The sequence below is a fragment of the Alnus glutinosa genome, chromosome 5 (assembly GCF_958979055.1).
Source record: "Alnus glutinosa chromosome 5, dhAlnGlut1.1, whole genome shotgun sequence".
NCBI lineage: Eukaryota > Viridiplantae > Streptophyta > Magnoliopsida > Fagales > Betulaceae > Alnus > Alnus glutinosa.
The window spans coordinates 27610047-27628464 of NC_084890.1; the positions used below are offsets into that span (position 1 = coordinate 27610047).

Sequence of the window (18418 nt, forward strand, 5' to 3'; positions counted from 1 at the left end):
TACATATTAGGGTTTTGACCTCAGAGCTCCTATATAAGCAAAAGAAAACCCTACCCTCCGCTTCTCTTACAGAGAGAGACGCAGAGCGAGAGAGAGAGAGGAAGAGAGGCCGAGCTTCGGAGATGGTTTCTTTCAGGGTAAGTCTACGATCCATCTCTCAGATCAACTGAAATCTCTACTCTTAGTCTCTAATTTTAGTGTTTATATTATGTTTGCATTTTGGTTTATGGGAAAATCCAAGAAACGAAACTGAGAACCTCTCCCCCTAATTTGTAATTTTTATCATTTTCTTCGAAACATGAGAGATGATTAGGGTTTGGGCTTTTGCTAATGGTGTTTTGGTTTGGAGGTGCAGTTTCACCAGTACCAAGTCGTTGGGAGGGCTCTGCCAACTGAATCTGATGAGCACCCGAAGATTTATCGGATGAAACTCTGGGCTACGAACGAGGTTCGCGCCAAGTCCAAGTTTTGGTGAGGGATTAGGCTGAGATCTTTGGGTTTTTTTGGAGGAACTGAGATCTGGGTTTGTGGTTATTTGATTTAATTTTGTGTGGTTGGTGTGGATTAGGTATTTTCTGAGGAAGCTGAAGAAGGTTAAGAAGAGTAATGGTCAAGTGCTGGCTATTAACGAGGTATAGTGTCTCATTTCTCTTAGTATATTTTCGATTTTGTCTAAGATGGTTTGTCGGATAATTTGTAGGTAATTGTAGCTTGTATAGACCTTGCTTCCTTCATTTTAATGAAGGAACAGTGTTCTTAATGTTTGTTTGGTTCTTGTTATGATGAAAATTCTCTGTGAATGAGAATACATTATTTTCTGGGTTAATCTTTACTAATGTTAGAGGTTTCCTCTGGTGGCGGGGGTCGTTGCTATCTGTTGTTTGTTAATGTTGGTATTTGAGGTTTATTTTTTCCGTTTGCTATTACATTGAGGTCTGGGCTATTGAATTAAAAATTAGTGCATTGTAAACTAGCTGTAATTCTTTCAATGACAATTATAACAGTTCTTTGAATTTATTGTATTCCTACATATTAGAACTGGCAGTGGCTACAACCATAAGACTTGTATGCTTGAATTTTTTTAATGGATTGTGGAAGAAAATAATAGTTTAATTTGATGAAAAAGCAGCAAAAATTTATAGTCCACCATTAACTACTTACACGATATGTTTTCTAATATCTTGTGAAAAACCTTTCAAATAATTTTAGCCTGGTACTGCAGCTTTGTAGGTTGTCTTCGTACCCTGTTCCACTGTCATTCTAGCACCATCAATTGAGCTTTCAGTGTACTATTTGAATGTAATGTAATAAGACTAGTCTGTGAAACTACCACTCTGAAGCCTATGCTTTCAACTTGACTACTATGTGCCTCGTGCATCTGTGATTAGAATTTTAAGTTAAAAAGCAACTTTGTATTTTCTGTTACTTTCGTAGATGGACAATTCCCGTAAGTTTTAGTTCTCATGAAATTTTAGGCTTTGCCAGTATTTTTGTGATCTTTATGCTGTGTAGTATTTGTAGTCCTCGAGCTTAGGTCCATATAGCAGCTTCTTTGTGTTTGATATATTGTTTTTCATATAATTTCCACATCCTTACACTTAAATCTCCAACCAGGGATTCTAGTTCCGTAAGTTTGTTGAATCAAGAGTAGGTAGTTTGTTTGTGTGGTATGTCACTGCATTAACAAGATTCTCAAGCTTGAAATTGCTTGGTTGTTTACATATTTTAATCTGGATTTAACACTTGCCTTGTTATTTGTTTATTCAGGTGATAATTTCTTAAGTCTTTATTGTTACTCCTATCTCTTTTGCATTACAAATTATAATTATTTGGAGTGTATGCATGAACATTTCTTGATGTTTCGAAATTATATATGAAAAAGCAACCTAATCAGAAGTCCGCAAATATCTATTTGTCAGTTGAAGTTTATAATTTCTTGTATTGCAGATTTTTGTCAATCCTTTACTTTCTAACGGTAATTCTCTATATTACTGGGATTTTGTAGATTTTCGAGAAGAACCCAACCAAGATCAAGAACTATGGTATTTGGTTGAGGTATCAAAGCCGAACTGGTTACCACAACATGTACAAGGAGTACCGTGACACCACTTTAAATGGGGGTGTGGAGCAGATGTACAATGAGATGGCATCTCGACACAGAGTCAGGTTTCCTTGCATCCAAATTATCAAGACTGCCACCATCCCCGCAAAGCTTTGCAAGAGAGAGAGCACCAAACAGTTCCATAACTCCAAAATCAAGTTCCCGTTGGTGTTCAAGAAGGTTAGGCCACCAACCAGGAAGCTGAAGACCACTTACAAAGCAACGAGACCCAACTTGTTCATGTAACTTTGCCGTTTGAGGAATGAACTCTGAAGTCTTAAGACTGGTCTATTTTTGAATCATTTTATTTGACCTTCCTGTCAGTGATTGTTTAAGAGTTGGAGTTTATATTCAAGGTTTTGAATTTCTTATGTTTTTCTTTATAATTTTGTTGAGATATGATAGTTGAGCTGAACACTCAGTATTCTTGGTTTTGGTTCATTATGTTTTTGTTTACTACCTATTCGATGTCAATGTTTTCGCGTGCAATTGATTGGTTTGGACGAGAAGACTGCCATGTCTTTATGAGAATGCTGTTTAGTGTTCATGGAAATGTTTTACTTTTTAATTTTTTATCCTTAAAAGTGATTTTCAAATAATGTCTTTTATTATTCCAACGTGATGGCACATAATATGAAATTGCTATTCATAATACATAATTTGAAAATTAAATTTTGAGAAACTTATTATTATTATTATTATTATTATTATTTGGTTGTATGTAAACCTAAATATGCATTAAATAAAACTGGAAATCACAAAACCATAAAATGAGTCTCTCTTTCCCGTGTTATTTTTCATGCCATGCAAAATGGTGGAAATCCTTTTTTATTTAAGTTTTTGTCTCCTCCTCTATGTTCTTTCTTTTTGGTTTTTTTGGTTACTGGGTTCAATATCTACGGATGAGAAAGATGAAGCAGCATCTTTCATTCCTCAATCCAAATCTGAGGTAAGTGAAGAGCAAGAACCAGAAGAGAACTCACCCTCTCTTAAGGGACTAGTTAAGCTACTCGTGAGTTTATTCGAAATCGACTCGAATAAATTCGACTCGGACTTGAATTGATTATTAAATAAGCTACTTGTGAACACGAAATTAGGCTTGATTATTAAACGATGCAAATTTGTATAAATTCGGTTTGACTCGATTAAAGCCCATAAGCCTGCTTGTATAAGGATCGACTCGTTTATATATATATATATATATATATAAAACTTATTTTTATAATATAGTATATTAACAAACAATATATATTATATGTAAGCATAAATTAAGTAACAAATAAATGGTCATTGGTTAGTATATATTAATTAGTTATCTGTATATAAAATAGTAAAATAGAATAATATCAATACTTAATTGTTAGTCATATGATATGAAAAATGCTACATATACTTAAACTTTTACAAATGGAGTCTTATTAGGGTGATGCGGAGTTTATTCATTGGTACTTAACATTTCTTTTTATTAATTGTTTTAATCATTTCCAATGAATAAGTTCTACATTAGTTAGTAAGGCTCCATTTATAAAAATTTGAGTACATGTAGCATTTTTCATATGATATAATGACAATCCATATACTTGATCATATTATTCATGTAATATAATAAGATTATAGGACTATATAATCATATAATAATATAACATTGTGACATATGACATGTAATCACTTTATTATATGTTATAAGTATTATCATTAGATATTTAATAATCATTACATCATTTTTTTTTTTGTAAGTTATATAGTTTATTTAATATACAATAAAAATATATATTGTTTATATGTTCTATAATGTAATATTAATTTTTAAATGAGCCCACTCCTCTTTTTTGTATGTTAAATAAACTATATAACTTACAACAAAATTGGTCGAGCGGAGCTTAATTTTTAAAACTCGTCAGGAGCTCGAACTCGGCTCGGGCTCATGATACATAAGTTCGAGCTCAGCTCGGAATCGTGATAAATTTAAATGAGTCAAGTTTGCACAAACACTACTCGCTCAAACTTAGCTTGTTTACAGTCCTACCCTCTCTTGTTATGTTCCATCCTTCCTCAACCAGTTCTTTCGAATGTGGGTGAAGACCACTCTGTGGTTCTGCCATGGTGATTTGCAACTAAAGAATTTTGTTTAGGTTTTCTGTTTTCTTTCTAAAAAAATTAATAAAAATTTATTAGTATTATTTTATTCTTCATGTATATTTTGCGTATTTTAGTAATTTTGTTACAATTCTAATAAAAGCATATGTATTGTCACCAAACTAAGAAATTAAACAAGAATATCTATTTCATTCCCATCTTTTACTTTCAATAATACTACTAATTTTCCTAATTGAATAATCATTTTATGTACCAAATGAGCCCTTAGCATTGGAGATGACATGTAGCTTTCGTTGTTTCGAAAAAATATTTCTAAGATTTCTTTGGAATTTTAGCCCTGAATGAGAACATCCAATAAAATGAGTGCTTTCATCTTCGAGCAAGCATGTTGTTATGGAATAATACTATAAGGATGACTCATGTGCTCTTTGAGTCATTCAAAAATTGATGTGCTTTTAAAATCATGTATGATAGATTATTATTGAATTTTGATCCAATTATGATTTTAAAGCCACATCCATTTTGGGAGGACTCAAAGAGAACATGAGTCTTCCTTATAGCATTGCTCGTTGTCATGACTCATATATGTTCTTCATGGGCCTAAAAAATGGAAATGTAAAGGATAAAAGAAGAGTAATGCTATTACTCACATTTGTCTTATAACAATTGACATGGCACGTTTTAAGTAGGTCGGCCACTCAAAAAAGAAAAAAAAGAAAGATGAACGTTACTTAAAATAAGCTACATCTAGTGTGAAAATAATGGATAAATGAATGTAGAGAGTAACATTACTCATAAAAGAAAGTGCCAGAAACGACGTCACTATCCCACCCTGTTGAAATGACAGGATTTAGTAGCATTTTGATAAGTTCCTATTAAAAAAAAAAAAAAAAAAAAATTTAAGGGTTATTAAATCCTGCCACATCAACATAATAAAATAGTTGTGGGATAGTAGTATGGTTTCTGTTGAAGCACAAAATAACTCACCTCTTAATTCAAACATTCAAAGCCATGATCTTAGTTTGAATTCAATTGTAAAGAGATCAGCCAAAAACCACATCAGTGTAGTATTTCAAATATAGTCTTTATCCTTGTAACAACAAAGGTATGAGTTCTTATAGTTTCTAGCCTTTCTCAAGAAAGAGAATTACACATGCTAAATTCAAATTAACACAGTGGTTTTATCTTCAAGGTTTACAAATAAAATTCTCAAATTCTTGACAATGGGTTAGCTATTTTATCTTTTTAATTAAAATGACTTACCGAACTACCAAAAATCGACTCCATTGGATTATGCAAACAAAATGCAAAATGCATTTTTTATGCATTAGTGAACAGTGTCACTTTACGCGTGGGTTGACATTATTTACGGGCGCATAATTTTTTTTTTTTTAGTTTTTCTCTCTCCCTCCCTTTCTATATGATTTTTCTCCTTCCTCTTTTTTCATTTATTTCTCTCCAAAGAAGAACACACATTTTGAAAAATATGACCATATGAAAAAGAAAATAACCGTTGAAAAAATGACGGTCGAAAAAATACGATCCTTCAAAAAGAAATAAAAAAAGAATAAAAAAAGATAAATAAATATTATTTAAATGGTACACAAAAAGAATTTATAATCGAATATAGGGTGTACTTTAAAAGTCATTAGCTAAAATAGATAAAGTATATTTTGGTTAACTATTTAAGATACAAATATGGCCACCCACGAAACAGCCAAGGGTGGCCGCAACCACCCCCGAAGCCCATTCAGGGGTGGCCGAGGGTTTCGTTTTTCCCTTCTTCTTCTTCTTTTTTTTTTTTTTTTTTTTTGAAAAAAAAAATTAAAAGAAAATAAAAAATAATAGTGGTTTTTTCTAATCTATTCCCATTGGAATATCTATTCCTCTAATTTTCTAGAGGAATATGTATTCCTCTTCGTAAGGGAATAGGTATTCCAATGAGAATAAATATTCTAAGAAATAAATCCCTACCAAACATAAGAATGACTACTTCATAAGAATGGCCATTCCATTCCAAAGGTCTATTCCGCAAACCAAACGAGGCCTAAGATATTTGAGAAATGTTAAATACTTGGACAAGTATCCACATTCTAAGAGTAATTTTAGAAGTCTCTCATATGTCACTTTTGTATCCCTCAAAAAATGAAATGACTTTTAAAATCATCATTTGATCAAAATTCAATAGTGATCAATCACAAGTCCAATGGAGATTTTAAAAGTCATATCATTTTTAAAGGAATACAAGAGTGATACATAATAGATTTCTAGCATTACTCCATTCTATCTATCAAAACCGATGTGGTTTGGTCAAAAAAAAAAAATTGTTTTCTTCCATCACATGCTATGGAGCCCAACATCAACTTCGACGGATAGAATGTGAATACTTGTCTACTATATAACATTTATCTATTTCTCTATCTCTTTATCTATCTAATAGGAAAATTCAAAACTAGGGTTTAATTTTCCTAACCCCCTTGATTTCATATCTAGTTTAAAGGTGATTTTAAAAGTCATTAAATTTTAAATAAATTACCGTTAAATTTCAATTTAATGGTAACTTTCAAAAACAAAGTTAGCTTTAAATTTCACAGTTGGGTAACTATGTACTCACGCAATACACAGGCATGCATCTAGAGATAAATTTTGTAACATTTGAGTGATGAACCAAACAAAGCTGACATCGACCGGCTACCGGCCGATGATATCTCTTGTTGGCTTTAGAAATTGCTCCTTCAACATGATGGCATGGTAATCATTACTATGCCCATGATGGCCATGCAAGTGGATCCCTCCTACTGCATTATTTTCAAAAAGATGTTTTAGCATTGAGCTTTTCTGACCTCCACATCAAGGTATAACCTCCTTTTCAATTTTGGATCGACCTAATTTTAAAACCAAGATATGGGTTGAGAATCTTAACCTTTTTAATCATTTGAGTCTCTTTTTTTCCCACTTCAATATATTCATAAGTGTCAATTTTGACAAACCCTCGATGTTTCCTTATCCACGTAGGGGTGGACTGAATATTCAATTGCCACCTATCGACCACCACCGAACAGCCTCCCGACTTTTGACGGTCGGTAGTAAAAAAAAAAAAAGTATTTCGACATCGATTCAGTAGGTAGTAAATTTTTTTCATTTCCTCAATTAATTGAACCGACTTAACTTGTCTAGTCCCAAAAATGTCCAATAAACACTTGTTTAGCAAAAAAAAAAAACCATTTAGGCCAATAAATAACCTATGTTGGCCCATAAAAATTCTACAATTAACTGAATTTACCGAATAAACCAAAATAGTTGAAATTTATTCTTGTTGGTGTGAAGTTGGTTAATTAACCGACCTTTTTGGTTTCATAGGCAAAAATATCCGTACCGTCACCAATTTAACCGATACCTCTCCATACTTAAATGGGTGAATATATAAGCAAACAAATAATGGGGTTTATTGTTTTAAAGATAAGTTAAATCCAATTATTATTCGAAAGGAATTGGAACAGAGAGGGAATCGGGATTCTCAATGTCCTCTTGCCTATACATCCTTCTCAAACTATGCACAAATTCAAAATCAAGAGAAGGGGTCTCTATTCGGTTTCAAGTTCTTTTTATTATTTACTCGAAAAAAAAATAAAAGAAGTTATTTTTATTATCACAACCCCAAAATGTTTCTCAAAATTATTTTAAAATCAACTTTTTACCCCCTTATTTTTTTTTTTAAAGCTTCACTCTATATCTGAAATCCTAGTTTTGCCCCATATTACAACTTAACCACAACAAACAATATCACCAAGTAATTTGGTGATGGGTAAAAATCATATCATCTGCAATTATTTTTTTTATTTTTTTATTTATTTGGCACTTCCTAATGATTGGGGGCAGTTGGCCTTTATTTGAGATTAATCATATGGGAGTTTCTTTTCAAGGAATGTATTTGAGTAATTTGAGGAGGATTAGTCCTTTTCTTTTCTTTTTTGCTCCAAGAAGGGAAATAAATTATCATGACCAACATATTGTTATAGTAGAGGAATTAACAAAAAAAAAAAAAATTAACCCCTGATTAACTAAATCCTGGTTGGGGCCTTTGGATATGATTATAACTTTAATTTCTTTAAGCAGTAAAATAATGAAGCAAATTCTAGGATCCTCAAGCATAAAATTCAGTAGGTGGGCACAATGATGGGATGATCCCCTCGGCTACCCACATTTGGGAGATATTGAACCATCTATTATTATATAACAACTATTATACCTCTTTATTTTCTTTATTTTCCAATGAAAGATTCAAAAAAATAATTTTCAACACTTCAAAATATATATATATATATATATATATATGCTCAGAGTCTCTTTGGAATTGTGTTAAGAAGCTTTAAAAAATACTTTTTTAACTTGCTCTAAAAATGGCCAAAACATACTTTTAAGAAAAAGCTTAAAAAATTAAACTTTTTAGAAAAAGCTATTTCTGACTTTAAAATCTATATTTCTCAGTGTAATTTCAAATCGGCTTTAAGAGTGTTGTCATAAGTATTATAGCTTTTACTATAATTTTTTTATAAACTAACGTGATAATCTACGTGTCACTTACTAAGTTATGGAACAATTAAATGTATCTGTTCAATTTTATTGGTTTTTTTTTTTTCATCTATGTGACACCATGTGACATGCATATATACAAATTAAACTATTATATGAATTTATAAAAACTAATAATAAAAACTGTAATGACCCAATTTTTTTTTTTAGAAAAAATTACTTAGTAGTATGAATTAACTCTCTCTCTCTCTCTCTCTCTCTCTCTCTTTCTGAACATCAGTTTAGGCTGAAAAAACTGAGGTGAATTAACACGTGGCTGAAGAAATTAGAGCATTTGTGCCCAATATTTGTCATGGGGTGCTTCAATGCATCCACATGCAGGAATTTGGTCATATCATTAGCCGAAACAAAAGATGAATTAGTCACAGATCTCATCATGTTAGGCCATGGAGGTTAATTAGTCATGGAACTGATCATTATGTTAGGCCAGGGTTCATGGGTGTCGGTGGTTATTGTTCAAGGAATTGAAAAATTCCATGGCAGCTAAAAGGATAACAAAACTTAATCCATACAGGGGCTCACTCATATATATATATATATATATATATATATATATATATATATATATATTTATAAACCACCCTTGTTCACAGATAGCAGCTGAGCCAAAAGTCAGGCTTATACTCTCAGAGGAAGATAATAATTATGAAATTTTACTTAACTCTCTTTAGTTGTTGCCGCTTTTATAATTACTTTCCTAAACTTTAAAAAATTTAAATTTTGTGTATTCATCTTTCTTTTTTTTTTTTTTTTAAAAAAAAATAAAAAATAAAATTCAGACCTCCTTCCAAAATACCCCAGTTTTTTTTTTTTAAATAATAATTAAAAAAATTTCAAAGATTCAGGTGTAAGTGTTTTTGTAAATTCCGTTAAATCCTAACCAACGCCTAAATTCTTGCAATTTTTTTCCCTAAAAAAAAAATTAGTATTTTGATAATTTTGACACCCATTCGTTAAGATTTAACGGAAAATCATAACGGACTCAAGGAGAGGTGAAACTGAAAACAATTGAAATATTGATACAATTAATTGAGACTTTTTTAAGTTTAAAGGAGTAATTACAAATGTAACGGAAGTTGATAAGGATTAAGTAAAGTTTTCTCAAACTTTTTTTTTTAAGAAAAATTCAAAATTAGTCCATGTAAATGATGTAATTGTACTCATTTACAATTAGCTTATTGGGGTATAAAAATTGGTTAACAACTCATTGTGGTAATTAAGCACAAAAAAAAAAAGTCCTAGTGCGCACCCAACTTCCGTCCAATAGAAACTGTCTAATGTTACGTCAACGCCAATCATATTATGACACATATTAACCATAATAAAATAAAAAATATATAAAAAATTTTAATTTTTAATTTTTTTAAAATAATAATTGAGGAAATAGTCGAACCACCTTTTAGCGAAATGGAAGACAATGGTCTCAGGATGGAACAATTATTTCTTCCCTTTGACAATAAAATTACGAAGAAAATATTTTAAAATATGTCGTGGGAGTCTCCTCTCTCAAGTCCTCATCCATTAGAATTTTGACCCTTTTCTGTTTTCAATCCCACCTTGTCCTTTATGTAGACAAAAGCTTCTCCATGTTAACCCCACATCGTTGAAATTTTTCATACCCTCTCATTATATTTTTGTTTTTTGTTTATAGGTTAAATTTATAAATTCCAGTCGATCTTCTCATTCACACCACCCACCATATATTGTCGATGCTTATAAAAGTCACAGGCTCACAGCTAAACTGCATGGTATTATCTACTTTCTGTTTACTAATCATACCAGGTACCACATTTGTAGAGTAAAAAAATTGCAGTTTCTGGAAGAGCTAACACAACTAGCTTTGTGTTAACTCCATTTATAAGCTCTCATTTCCTCTGAAATAAACTATATCATAAAGCATCTACCTTTCATAAAGAATGAAGAAAAGGTGAAGCTTAGATAAGGAGAGAGAAGGGGAGGGAGAGAAAGAGAGAGAGAGAGAGAGAGAGAGAGAGAGAGAGAGAGAGAGAATATTAAGATTATATTCTTGTTTGGCTTGGAGATTGAAGAATCATGAAATTTTTTCACAAGCTAGCACCTTTGGCCATCCCTGCATACTATGTTGTTCTGCTACCATTAGTCGGCTGTTCATTCCATGAAGAATCCAATCAATCCAGCATTAGACACCACAGCTTTCAGAAGGTAAATCAGTTTTTCTTCAAGTTCCTTTTCTTCTTCTTCCTCTTAATCTCCTGGAAAGTCTTGAGAAAGATTCCATTAACCAACAGCAAGCCAAGTTTTTCATGCTATTTATGTATTAGTTTTATGATAATCAGCTTTTAGTATCTAGAAAGCATCAGGATTAACTGTTAATTTAGTCACCTTCTGCAGCTTAGTCCTCAGATGATATCTGATGTTACAGTTCATGGGGTTCTGCTATGGGCTTCACTGGGGTTCTTAATGCCTATTGGGATACTTATTATCAGAATGTCTAGCAGAGAAGAAGCTGGATCCATGCGGGTCAAAGTCTTTTTCTATCTCCATGCTATTTTGCAGGTATATAAGCTTAAAGCTTTTTCTTCTTCTTCTGCATACTATTCATAAATGTTCATGATCGAAAAATTGAAATGAAAGAAATGTAGTGTATGTGAACCATTATGTGTGTGTGTATATATATATATATATATCAATGTATATCCTCTTATTTGTTTAACATGAACAAAGAATGTCAATTCAGAGATAACAATAAGTAATCATTCAAGCTTTGATCTTTGTTTACAACATCATCATAAGTTACTTTAACTTTAATGATGTGCTCACAATTTTTTTAAAAGACTATCCTTTTTGTAGCCCACAGTTTGAAAACAGTTAAGTTAAACTGGTTTAATCAAATTTAATTATCATAACTTGAATATCAGAAAGAGAGTGAGTGATTATGTATTTCTTCTCTTAATTTACTTATTTTCTCTATTATTCAGTTTGCAAAAGTTATCATCATTTCTGTAAGAACTATAATTAAGCAAACTGCTACTGTCAAATATAGGATTCCACCATATCTACTGCATCACTATGATTTAGGCATCTTTCATGGGGCTATGAATTATGAAAAAGGCACTAGTTTTTGAAGATTCAGATGAATTAAAGAAGGGGAAAACCTTTCAAGTTCTTCCACTACATGATAAATTCTAACCAGTTCTCCATCTGACAGATGTTTTCAGTGCTTCTTGTCACAGCTGGAGCTATCATGTCGATCAAAAAATTTGATAATGCATTCAATAACAGCCACCAAAGACTAGGTCTAGCACTTTATGGTGCCATATGGGTGCAAGCCTTGGTCGGATTTTTCAGGCCTAAAAGGTAATCCATTCAAATTTCTCACAGTACTTGAACTAGTTGCTTCTCAATTTTTATATTTTTTTAATCAATATGGGAAACGGGTTACAGGGAAACAAAAACCAAGAGGAAGTAGACTCCCCTATAACAGACCCAAATAGAAATAAAGTGCTTGAAATATGTACAAATAAGAACTAGGAAATGACCCAAAAAAAAATGGCCAAGGCTTTTTTATTTTGGGCTAAAAGCCAAGAAATGAGCCTTGAAGCAGGCCGAAAAGTTGGCCTGCTTAAGGTCTTCTGCACTGGCCACCAACAGACAGCCGCTGAAAGAGGAGAAACACTGAGAAGCCGTTGATGAGAAGATGAACTTTGATAGAAAAAGCCTCAACTTCAAGAAAAAGACACTGAGATACATGGAGATTATACCCACAGTACAACACAACAAAGCCAAAAAAGCAAAAACAATAGTTGATTCTCAACCACAAAAGCATTTTGTTGACACTGTTTTATTTATGTAAAACTACAATATTCCCCTTCTTTTGCAGGGAAAGGAAAGAAAGGAGCTTGTGGTACTTTGTGCATTGGATGCTTGGGACAGTGATTTCCCTTGGTGGGATCATAAACATCTACACAGGCTTAAATGCCTACATCAAGAAAACATCAAGAAGTGCAACCCTTTGGACTATACTTTTCACAGCTGAGGTCTCTTTCATTGCTTTCTTATACCTCTTGCAAGACAAATGGGAGTATATGCAAAAGCAAGGTGTGACTTTAGGCAATTTACCTATCACAGTACTTTCTAATCAAGAGATTCCTGAAAGGCCCATCCAAAAGGTGTTGTTCCCTCAGCCATGTGGGAAGCTCAATGCACTTGGGAATTTGTTTGACTGATATGGGATTCTTTATTACCTTTTTTCTCCATTTATTTTCTTTCAGGTTGCTCATTTGCCCTTTGTTTTTTGATGTCTGCACTTTATGCTAGTAGAAAGCAATTTCATAAAAAGAGGAAAAAAATATTCTTTAACCCCTTGAACTATCACCATATTTTCATTTACGCCTTTAAATTTTAAAAAGTAACATCGAGGCCCCTTAACTAGGTCAAATTTCATTTTTTTTTTATAACTTTTTTTTAAAAAAAAAAAAAAAAAATTAAGGGAGGCTAATATGGAAAGGGCCACCCATTTTCGGTATTTTTAGTTTTTTTTCCTTTTTTGTTTAATTATTTTTCAATGGCATTTTTTAAAAAAGTTTAAGGGTATTTTTGACCTGCAGTAGTGGTATGGGCCGAATGTCACTTTTTAAAATTTAAAAACGTAAATAAAAGTATAGTAATAATTTAAGGAGCTAAAGTATATTTTCCACGTAAAAAGATAATACTAATGGAGTGCATGCATCAAAAAGCAGAGTAGGGACTGTGTATCCAACTATGTGAAGGATTTTCTTTTTCATATGACGTACAGGTATATCTTTGATGTGATATGGGAGATTAGGGAATTGGGTGTTTTCTGCATATGGATTAATAGATTGATGATTATGTAATGCTTTGTATGAGAATGTTATGAAGTTTGTAATTATGCATATTTATGTAATATTGTTTTGAATGTATATTAATAAGAAATGATAAATTTAATTATTTAATTAATATTTTAGTTTTTTTTTTTTTAATTTTTTGTTAATAAGTAAGACTCAACACATAAAATATCTAATTAAAATGAGATTAACTTTTTCTTGAAAATAAAATATCTATTGCATATCTACCTAGATGTTTGTGTAAGACGATTTGAAAATAATAAATATATAGAAATCTGTGCAAATATATATATATTTTGTTTTGTTTTTTTTGTTTTTTCCTTAAAAAAAAAAAAAAAAATTGGAGCAGGATGTGGGTCCAAAGTTTGAATAAAAATCCAAAATTCAACACTAGATTGATTGACAAATTTTGCCAGCTTTACAATGATAATGACCATATTTATGCTCACAGAAATGAAAGCAACTGAAAAGTTAATGGGCCAAGTTATATGAATACTTTAATAACATTCTTAATAGGGTGGTCAAATTTTATTAGTTAAAATAATTAAAAATCTTATTTTTATTTTTATTTTATTATCCAAATTTTTAAAGCACTCCCAACACTTTCACAATTTTAGATATGCACTATCATTATTTCATTTAAATAATTTTTATCAAAATTAAGATTGTGTGTGATACATAAGAGAGAAATTTATTTATTTATTTTCTTAGATTTGGTGAGTAATCCGTGCTTACTATTGTTGGTGAGTACTGTTCACTCATTAAATTTTTTTATCGAATTGGTGAGGCTGTTGGAGAGTCATTTTGGACAAATTCACTAAATTGGCTCACCAAAATAACCAAAAAGTAATTTTGATGAGACTACTAGAAATACTCTAAGAGCTATTTTTTATAAAGCCTCACGAACTGACAAGTGTGACATTTAGACCCATCAAACTACCAATTTGTTGCAAGAAAGCTACCTTTCTGTCATTCGTCCAAAAATACCCCTATTTTCTTAAAAAAAATAATTAAATTTATATAAAAATAATAATTTTTGGTTAAATACTAAAATACATAGAGTAAGGTTTGATTAGTATAAGAAAGAATTTACATGAAATTTTCAGAAAATGTGGATATTTTTAGAAAAATCATAGAAAATTGGCTTAATTGCAATATAAAAGATAGTTTGATGAGTCTAAATGTCACACTTGTCAATTCGTTAGACTCTATCAAAAATAGATATTAGTTGAGGGGGTCAATGTGTATTTAACTCATATATTAAACTTAAGTAATTATTTTTGTATTTTCATATGCATTGGGCCATATATGCGTGATGAGCAAGACTTGTATCATGTGTCCTTCGTATGTGTGCACAAGACACAAGCTGAGGTTACCAGTGCCACATCAGTAATTAGTAACATATGACCCCCCCCCCCCCCCCCCACTTGAATCGCAAGTTTATAACATTCTCATACAAAGCACTACATAGTACTGTAAAAACACAAAAAAAAAAAAAAAAAACTGTTTTTTTTTTAAATTATTTGCCCCTATCAATTTTGATAAATTGGTATACATTGGGTTATAACAAACACTCTCTAGGATACAGTGGAGCCAAGAAAAACCCATGAAGTTTTGTTGCATTTTGCCCAAAACAAAACTAGAATACCAGAAGAGACACGAATTTTAAAAACTCCATAAAATTTTGAGAGAGACAGAAAAAGAGAAAATTGTCTTAAATTGTTTTGCAGTGAACTAAATAGTGTCAATTTAACAAGTTGGGCTATTGTCACGGACATGTTATGGTTGAATATTGTTAAATCACCATTTATCTTGAAAACTTAAACTGATAGGAAGATGTAAATTTAAAAATTTAATCAATATTTTAGCACTCCACCTCACGTGTAGGCTTCAACTCTCTTTTAATAGGTGAGGCCCAACACGTAGAATATTTAATTGAAATGAGAGTGAATGACTGAGACAATGTTTGAACTCAAGACATTTGACTCTGATACTATATTAAATCACCACTTAGCCCAAAAACTTAAGTTGATAAGAGCAGAGTTAATCAATATTTTAACAAATATGAACAAAATAGTGCAATCGAACGCATGTACAATATACATTAGCGGATGTTGACTCAACTGGATTCCAGAGTAGACTGGATTTGTCGAATTCGTCTGCATGTTTTATCCTTCCCCTTGAAGCTAATACTCAGACCTTGAAGAGTAATTCTAAATGTCACTTCATGTCGCTTATGTTTTTTAAAATTGATGCGGTTTTTAAAATTATTATTAGTTAAAAATCTAATTGTGATTTATCACAAATTTAATAGAAATTTAAAGGTTACATCAATCTTAATAAATACAAGAAAAACATAAAGTAACAAGTAGCATTGCTCGAGGTTGAAAGATGCAAAATTAAAATTTATTCCCTTGAAGACAAACATCGTCAAGTATGTTTTGCATTGAACAAATAGCTTCCAACTTTTAGCCCTACATTTAGTTTTTCCTTTAAATGAATTGCTCTTGTATTAGTCGCTTTGGGTTTCACTGATGCTCTAGTAAAGGTGAATCAGGCTATGTCTCAACCACTATTGAGGAGCGCATGTGGTTTCCTATAGTCTAAACTCATCCTGTCATTGATTTCCAACAGATAAGTGCTATTATAATTACCCCTAAATATAATAGCTAAAGTTTGTTGCCCTTAATACATCCTGTGGAAGAATAATATCATGTCTTTGTTATTTTAAATGTACAGCCGGGATTAAAATCTCCCATTAAAACCGTTAAAGCCAAGTCAACCTTCTAATGCTCCGTTTATTTCGACATAAAATGTTTTGGATGAAATCATTTTTCAGAAAAAATGATTTTTCTGAAAATATTTTTCGGCGTTTGGCTTGTACGAAAAAGTACTAATGGCGTAAAACGGAATTTAGCAACTGTCACCGGAATTCAGTGATGTCTGGCCGCCGTAGACAGATTTCAGCAGACCAGATTCTGGCCAAATTGGTTGGAATCCGAACAAAACGGCCGGAATCCTGCTATACTGACGGAATTCCGACCATAATGGTTTGGTCGGAATCTGGTTTGCTGAATTCCGACAGACCATTGCTGGAATCCGGCCAATGCCACTGGATTCCGGCAATCAAATACTAAAATTCGGGGATCTTCGGATGGAGAATTGGATTACCAACAAACTCCAGTGCCCGGCGGTAGGGAATTCCCACAAATGTGCATGTAAGAATGAAGAGTTTAAATCCAGAAAACGATTTTACGGTATTTGTTCAAATGAAGAGTTTAAACGATTCTTTGACCTTGACATAAACTTTGTGGTTCTTTCATTTATCTTTTTCTTTTTTTCTTGAATTTGGTTGAGAAGCAAATGAAAATTTATATAAATTTTTTTAGCAATGATCTAATCGCAAGATGAAGATGTATTTTAACTTGTTGTATAAAAAGATTAAATAGAGAAAGAATAAAGAAATCTGAAAAAATATTATTTAAATGGAATAATGATAATGAATAGTTAAAATAGTGAGGCTATTGGGAGAATTTTAAAAAAGTGGTTCACCAAAATAGAGAAAAGTGATTTTTAATTACTTTGATGAGTAAAATTTGGTGAGGCTACTAAGAATGCTCTTAAGTAAATATGTTAATGCTTTAAAAAAAAACAAAAAAAACAAAAAAAAGTAAACATGTTAGCCACGTTGGCCAATCGAAGTTAGTGGATAGTTTCATTCAGTTATTTAATATTGTACTTAAATTCTGCATTTCAGCTTAAATCAAAGTATTTGAATCAAAATCGGTAAAGCTATAGCCGTGTGCTAGAAAACTAGAAAAAGACTTGACCCTTTAAAGTGTCAAATTGTTACTTTTGCTATCTTTCATTTTCATTTCACTATCGATCCCACCACCAAATATCTAATGCCCATATCAAGAGTGCGTGGACATCTACCTTTCCCTTTCTCCCTTTATTCTCAAATCCTCCACCGAAGGCTCTCTCTCTCTCTCTCTCTCTCTCTCTCTCTCTCTTTCTCACATTATTCCTTGGGTTTGGTTTTCTCACCTCTTTCTTTGTCTTTTTCTTTTTTCGAGCAAAGCTAAAAAAGGAGGGGGGAATCTCTCTCACCTGGCCAGTAGTGCCTCATTCATTCCTCTAAACTATCCCATGTCTGGAAGGAAAGTGGCAACAAAGGAAGAAGGCGACCCGGGTCTGTATCTATTGAAGCTTCTGTGATGCATAATTGCTGTTCGGTTTGCTATGATTATTTTTCGGTCACAGTACGTATGTTGTTGAAGGTGGAGAATAGTGCAGTGATTTTCTGCAAGTTTTTTATTTGATGTGTTTGGTGAAGATCGGTTTTTAATTAAAATGAATAATTTTTTTTTTAAAATATTATTATCTTAATAAAAATAAAGAATAAGTTTAAATAAGCTATTAACGTCTTGAAAAGTGATTAATTAAAGTAAAAAAAATTGAGTTTTGATTAGTTATTTTATGTTGAAATATTTTTATGTTGACATGATATTTTATTTTTAATAAAAAAAATTACAACTTAATTTTTTTCACATATTTTTATTAAAAACCGCAATTGCAACCCGTTGCGGTAGGGGTCGTGTGAAATGGTGCTGAATTTGATCTTCAGTCCAATTTTTTTTTTTTTTTTTTTTTTTTTTTCGTTAACAAAATCCAGGGGTAGATATGTCTTCTGCATTTTGTACGGCAAACGGTTACGCCGAAGCTTCTGGAATTCCCTAAAGACCCCACCTGGCACCCACTCTCCCTTTTGTTTTCTTTCGTG

At 31.9% G+C, this 18418-nt stretch overlaps 2 protein-coding genes across 3 annotated transcripts; both read left to right on the forward strand.

Annotated features, from left to right (window-relative positions):
• LOC133869297 (large ribosomal subunit protein eL20) lies at positions 1-2542 on the forward strand. Its single transcript, XM_062306251.1, has 4 exons — positions 1-137; positions 356-471; positions 569-632; positions 2006-2542. Exons 1-4 carry the CDS (start codon positions 123-125, stop codon positions 2345-2347), a joined length of 537 nt encoding a protein of 178 aa, XP_062162235.1. The 5' UTR covers positions 1-122; the 3' UTR covers positions 2348-2542.
• Positions 2543-10498: 7956 nt separating this feature from the next.
• On the forward strand, positions 10499-13026 carry LOC133868720 (cytochrome b561 domain-containing protein At4g18260). Of its 2 annotated transcripts, none has more exons than XM_062305701.1 (4): positions 10499-10972; positions 11149-11326; positions 11979-12127; positions 12651-13026. In XM_062305701.1, exons 1-4 carry the CDS (start codon positions 10926-10928, stop codon positions 12994-12996), a joined length of 720 nt encoding a protein of 239 aa, XP_062161685.1. In that variant the 5' UTR covers positions 10499-10925; the 3' UTR covers positions 12997-13026. The 2 variants fall into 2 exon arrangements, with proteins under 2 accessions (XP_062161685.1, XP_062161684.1); XM_062305700.1 differs by having other exon boundaries at positions 10505-10972; positions 11162-11326.
• Positions 13027-18418: the final 5392 nt, after the last annotated feature.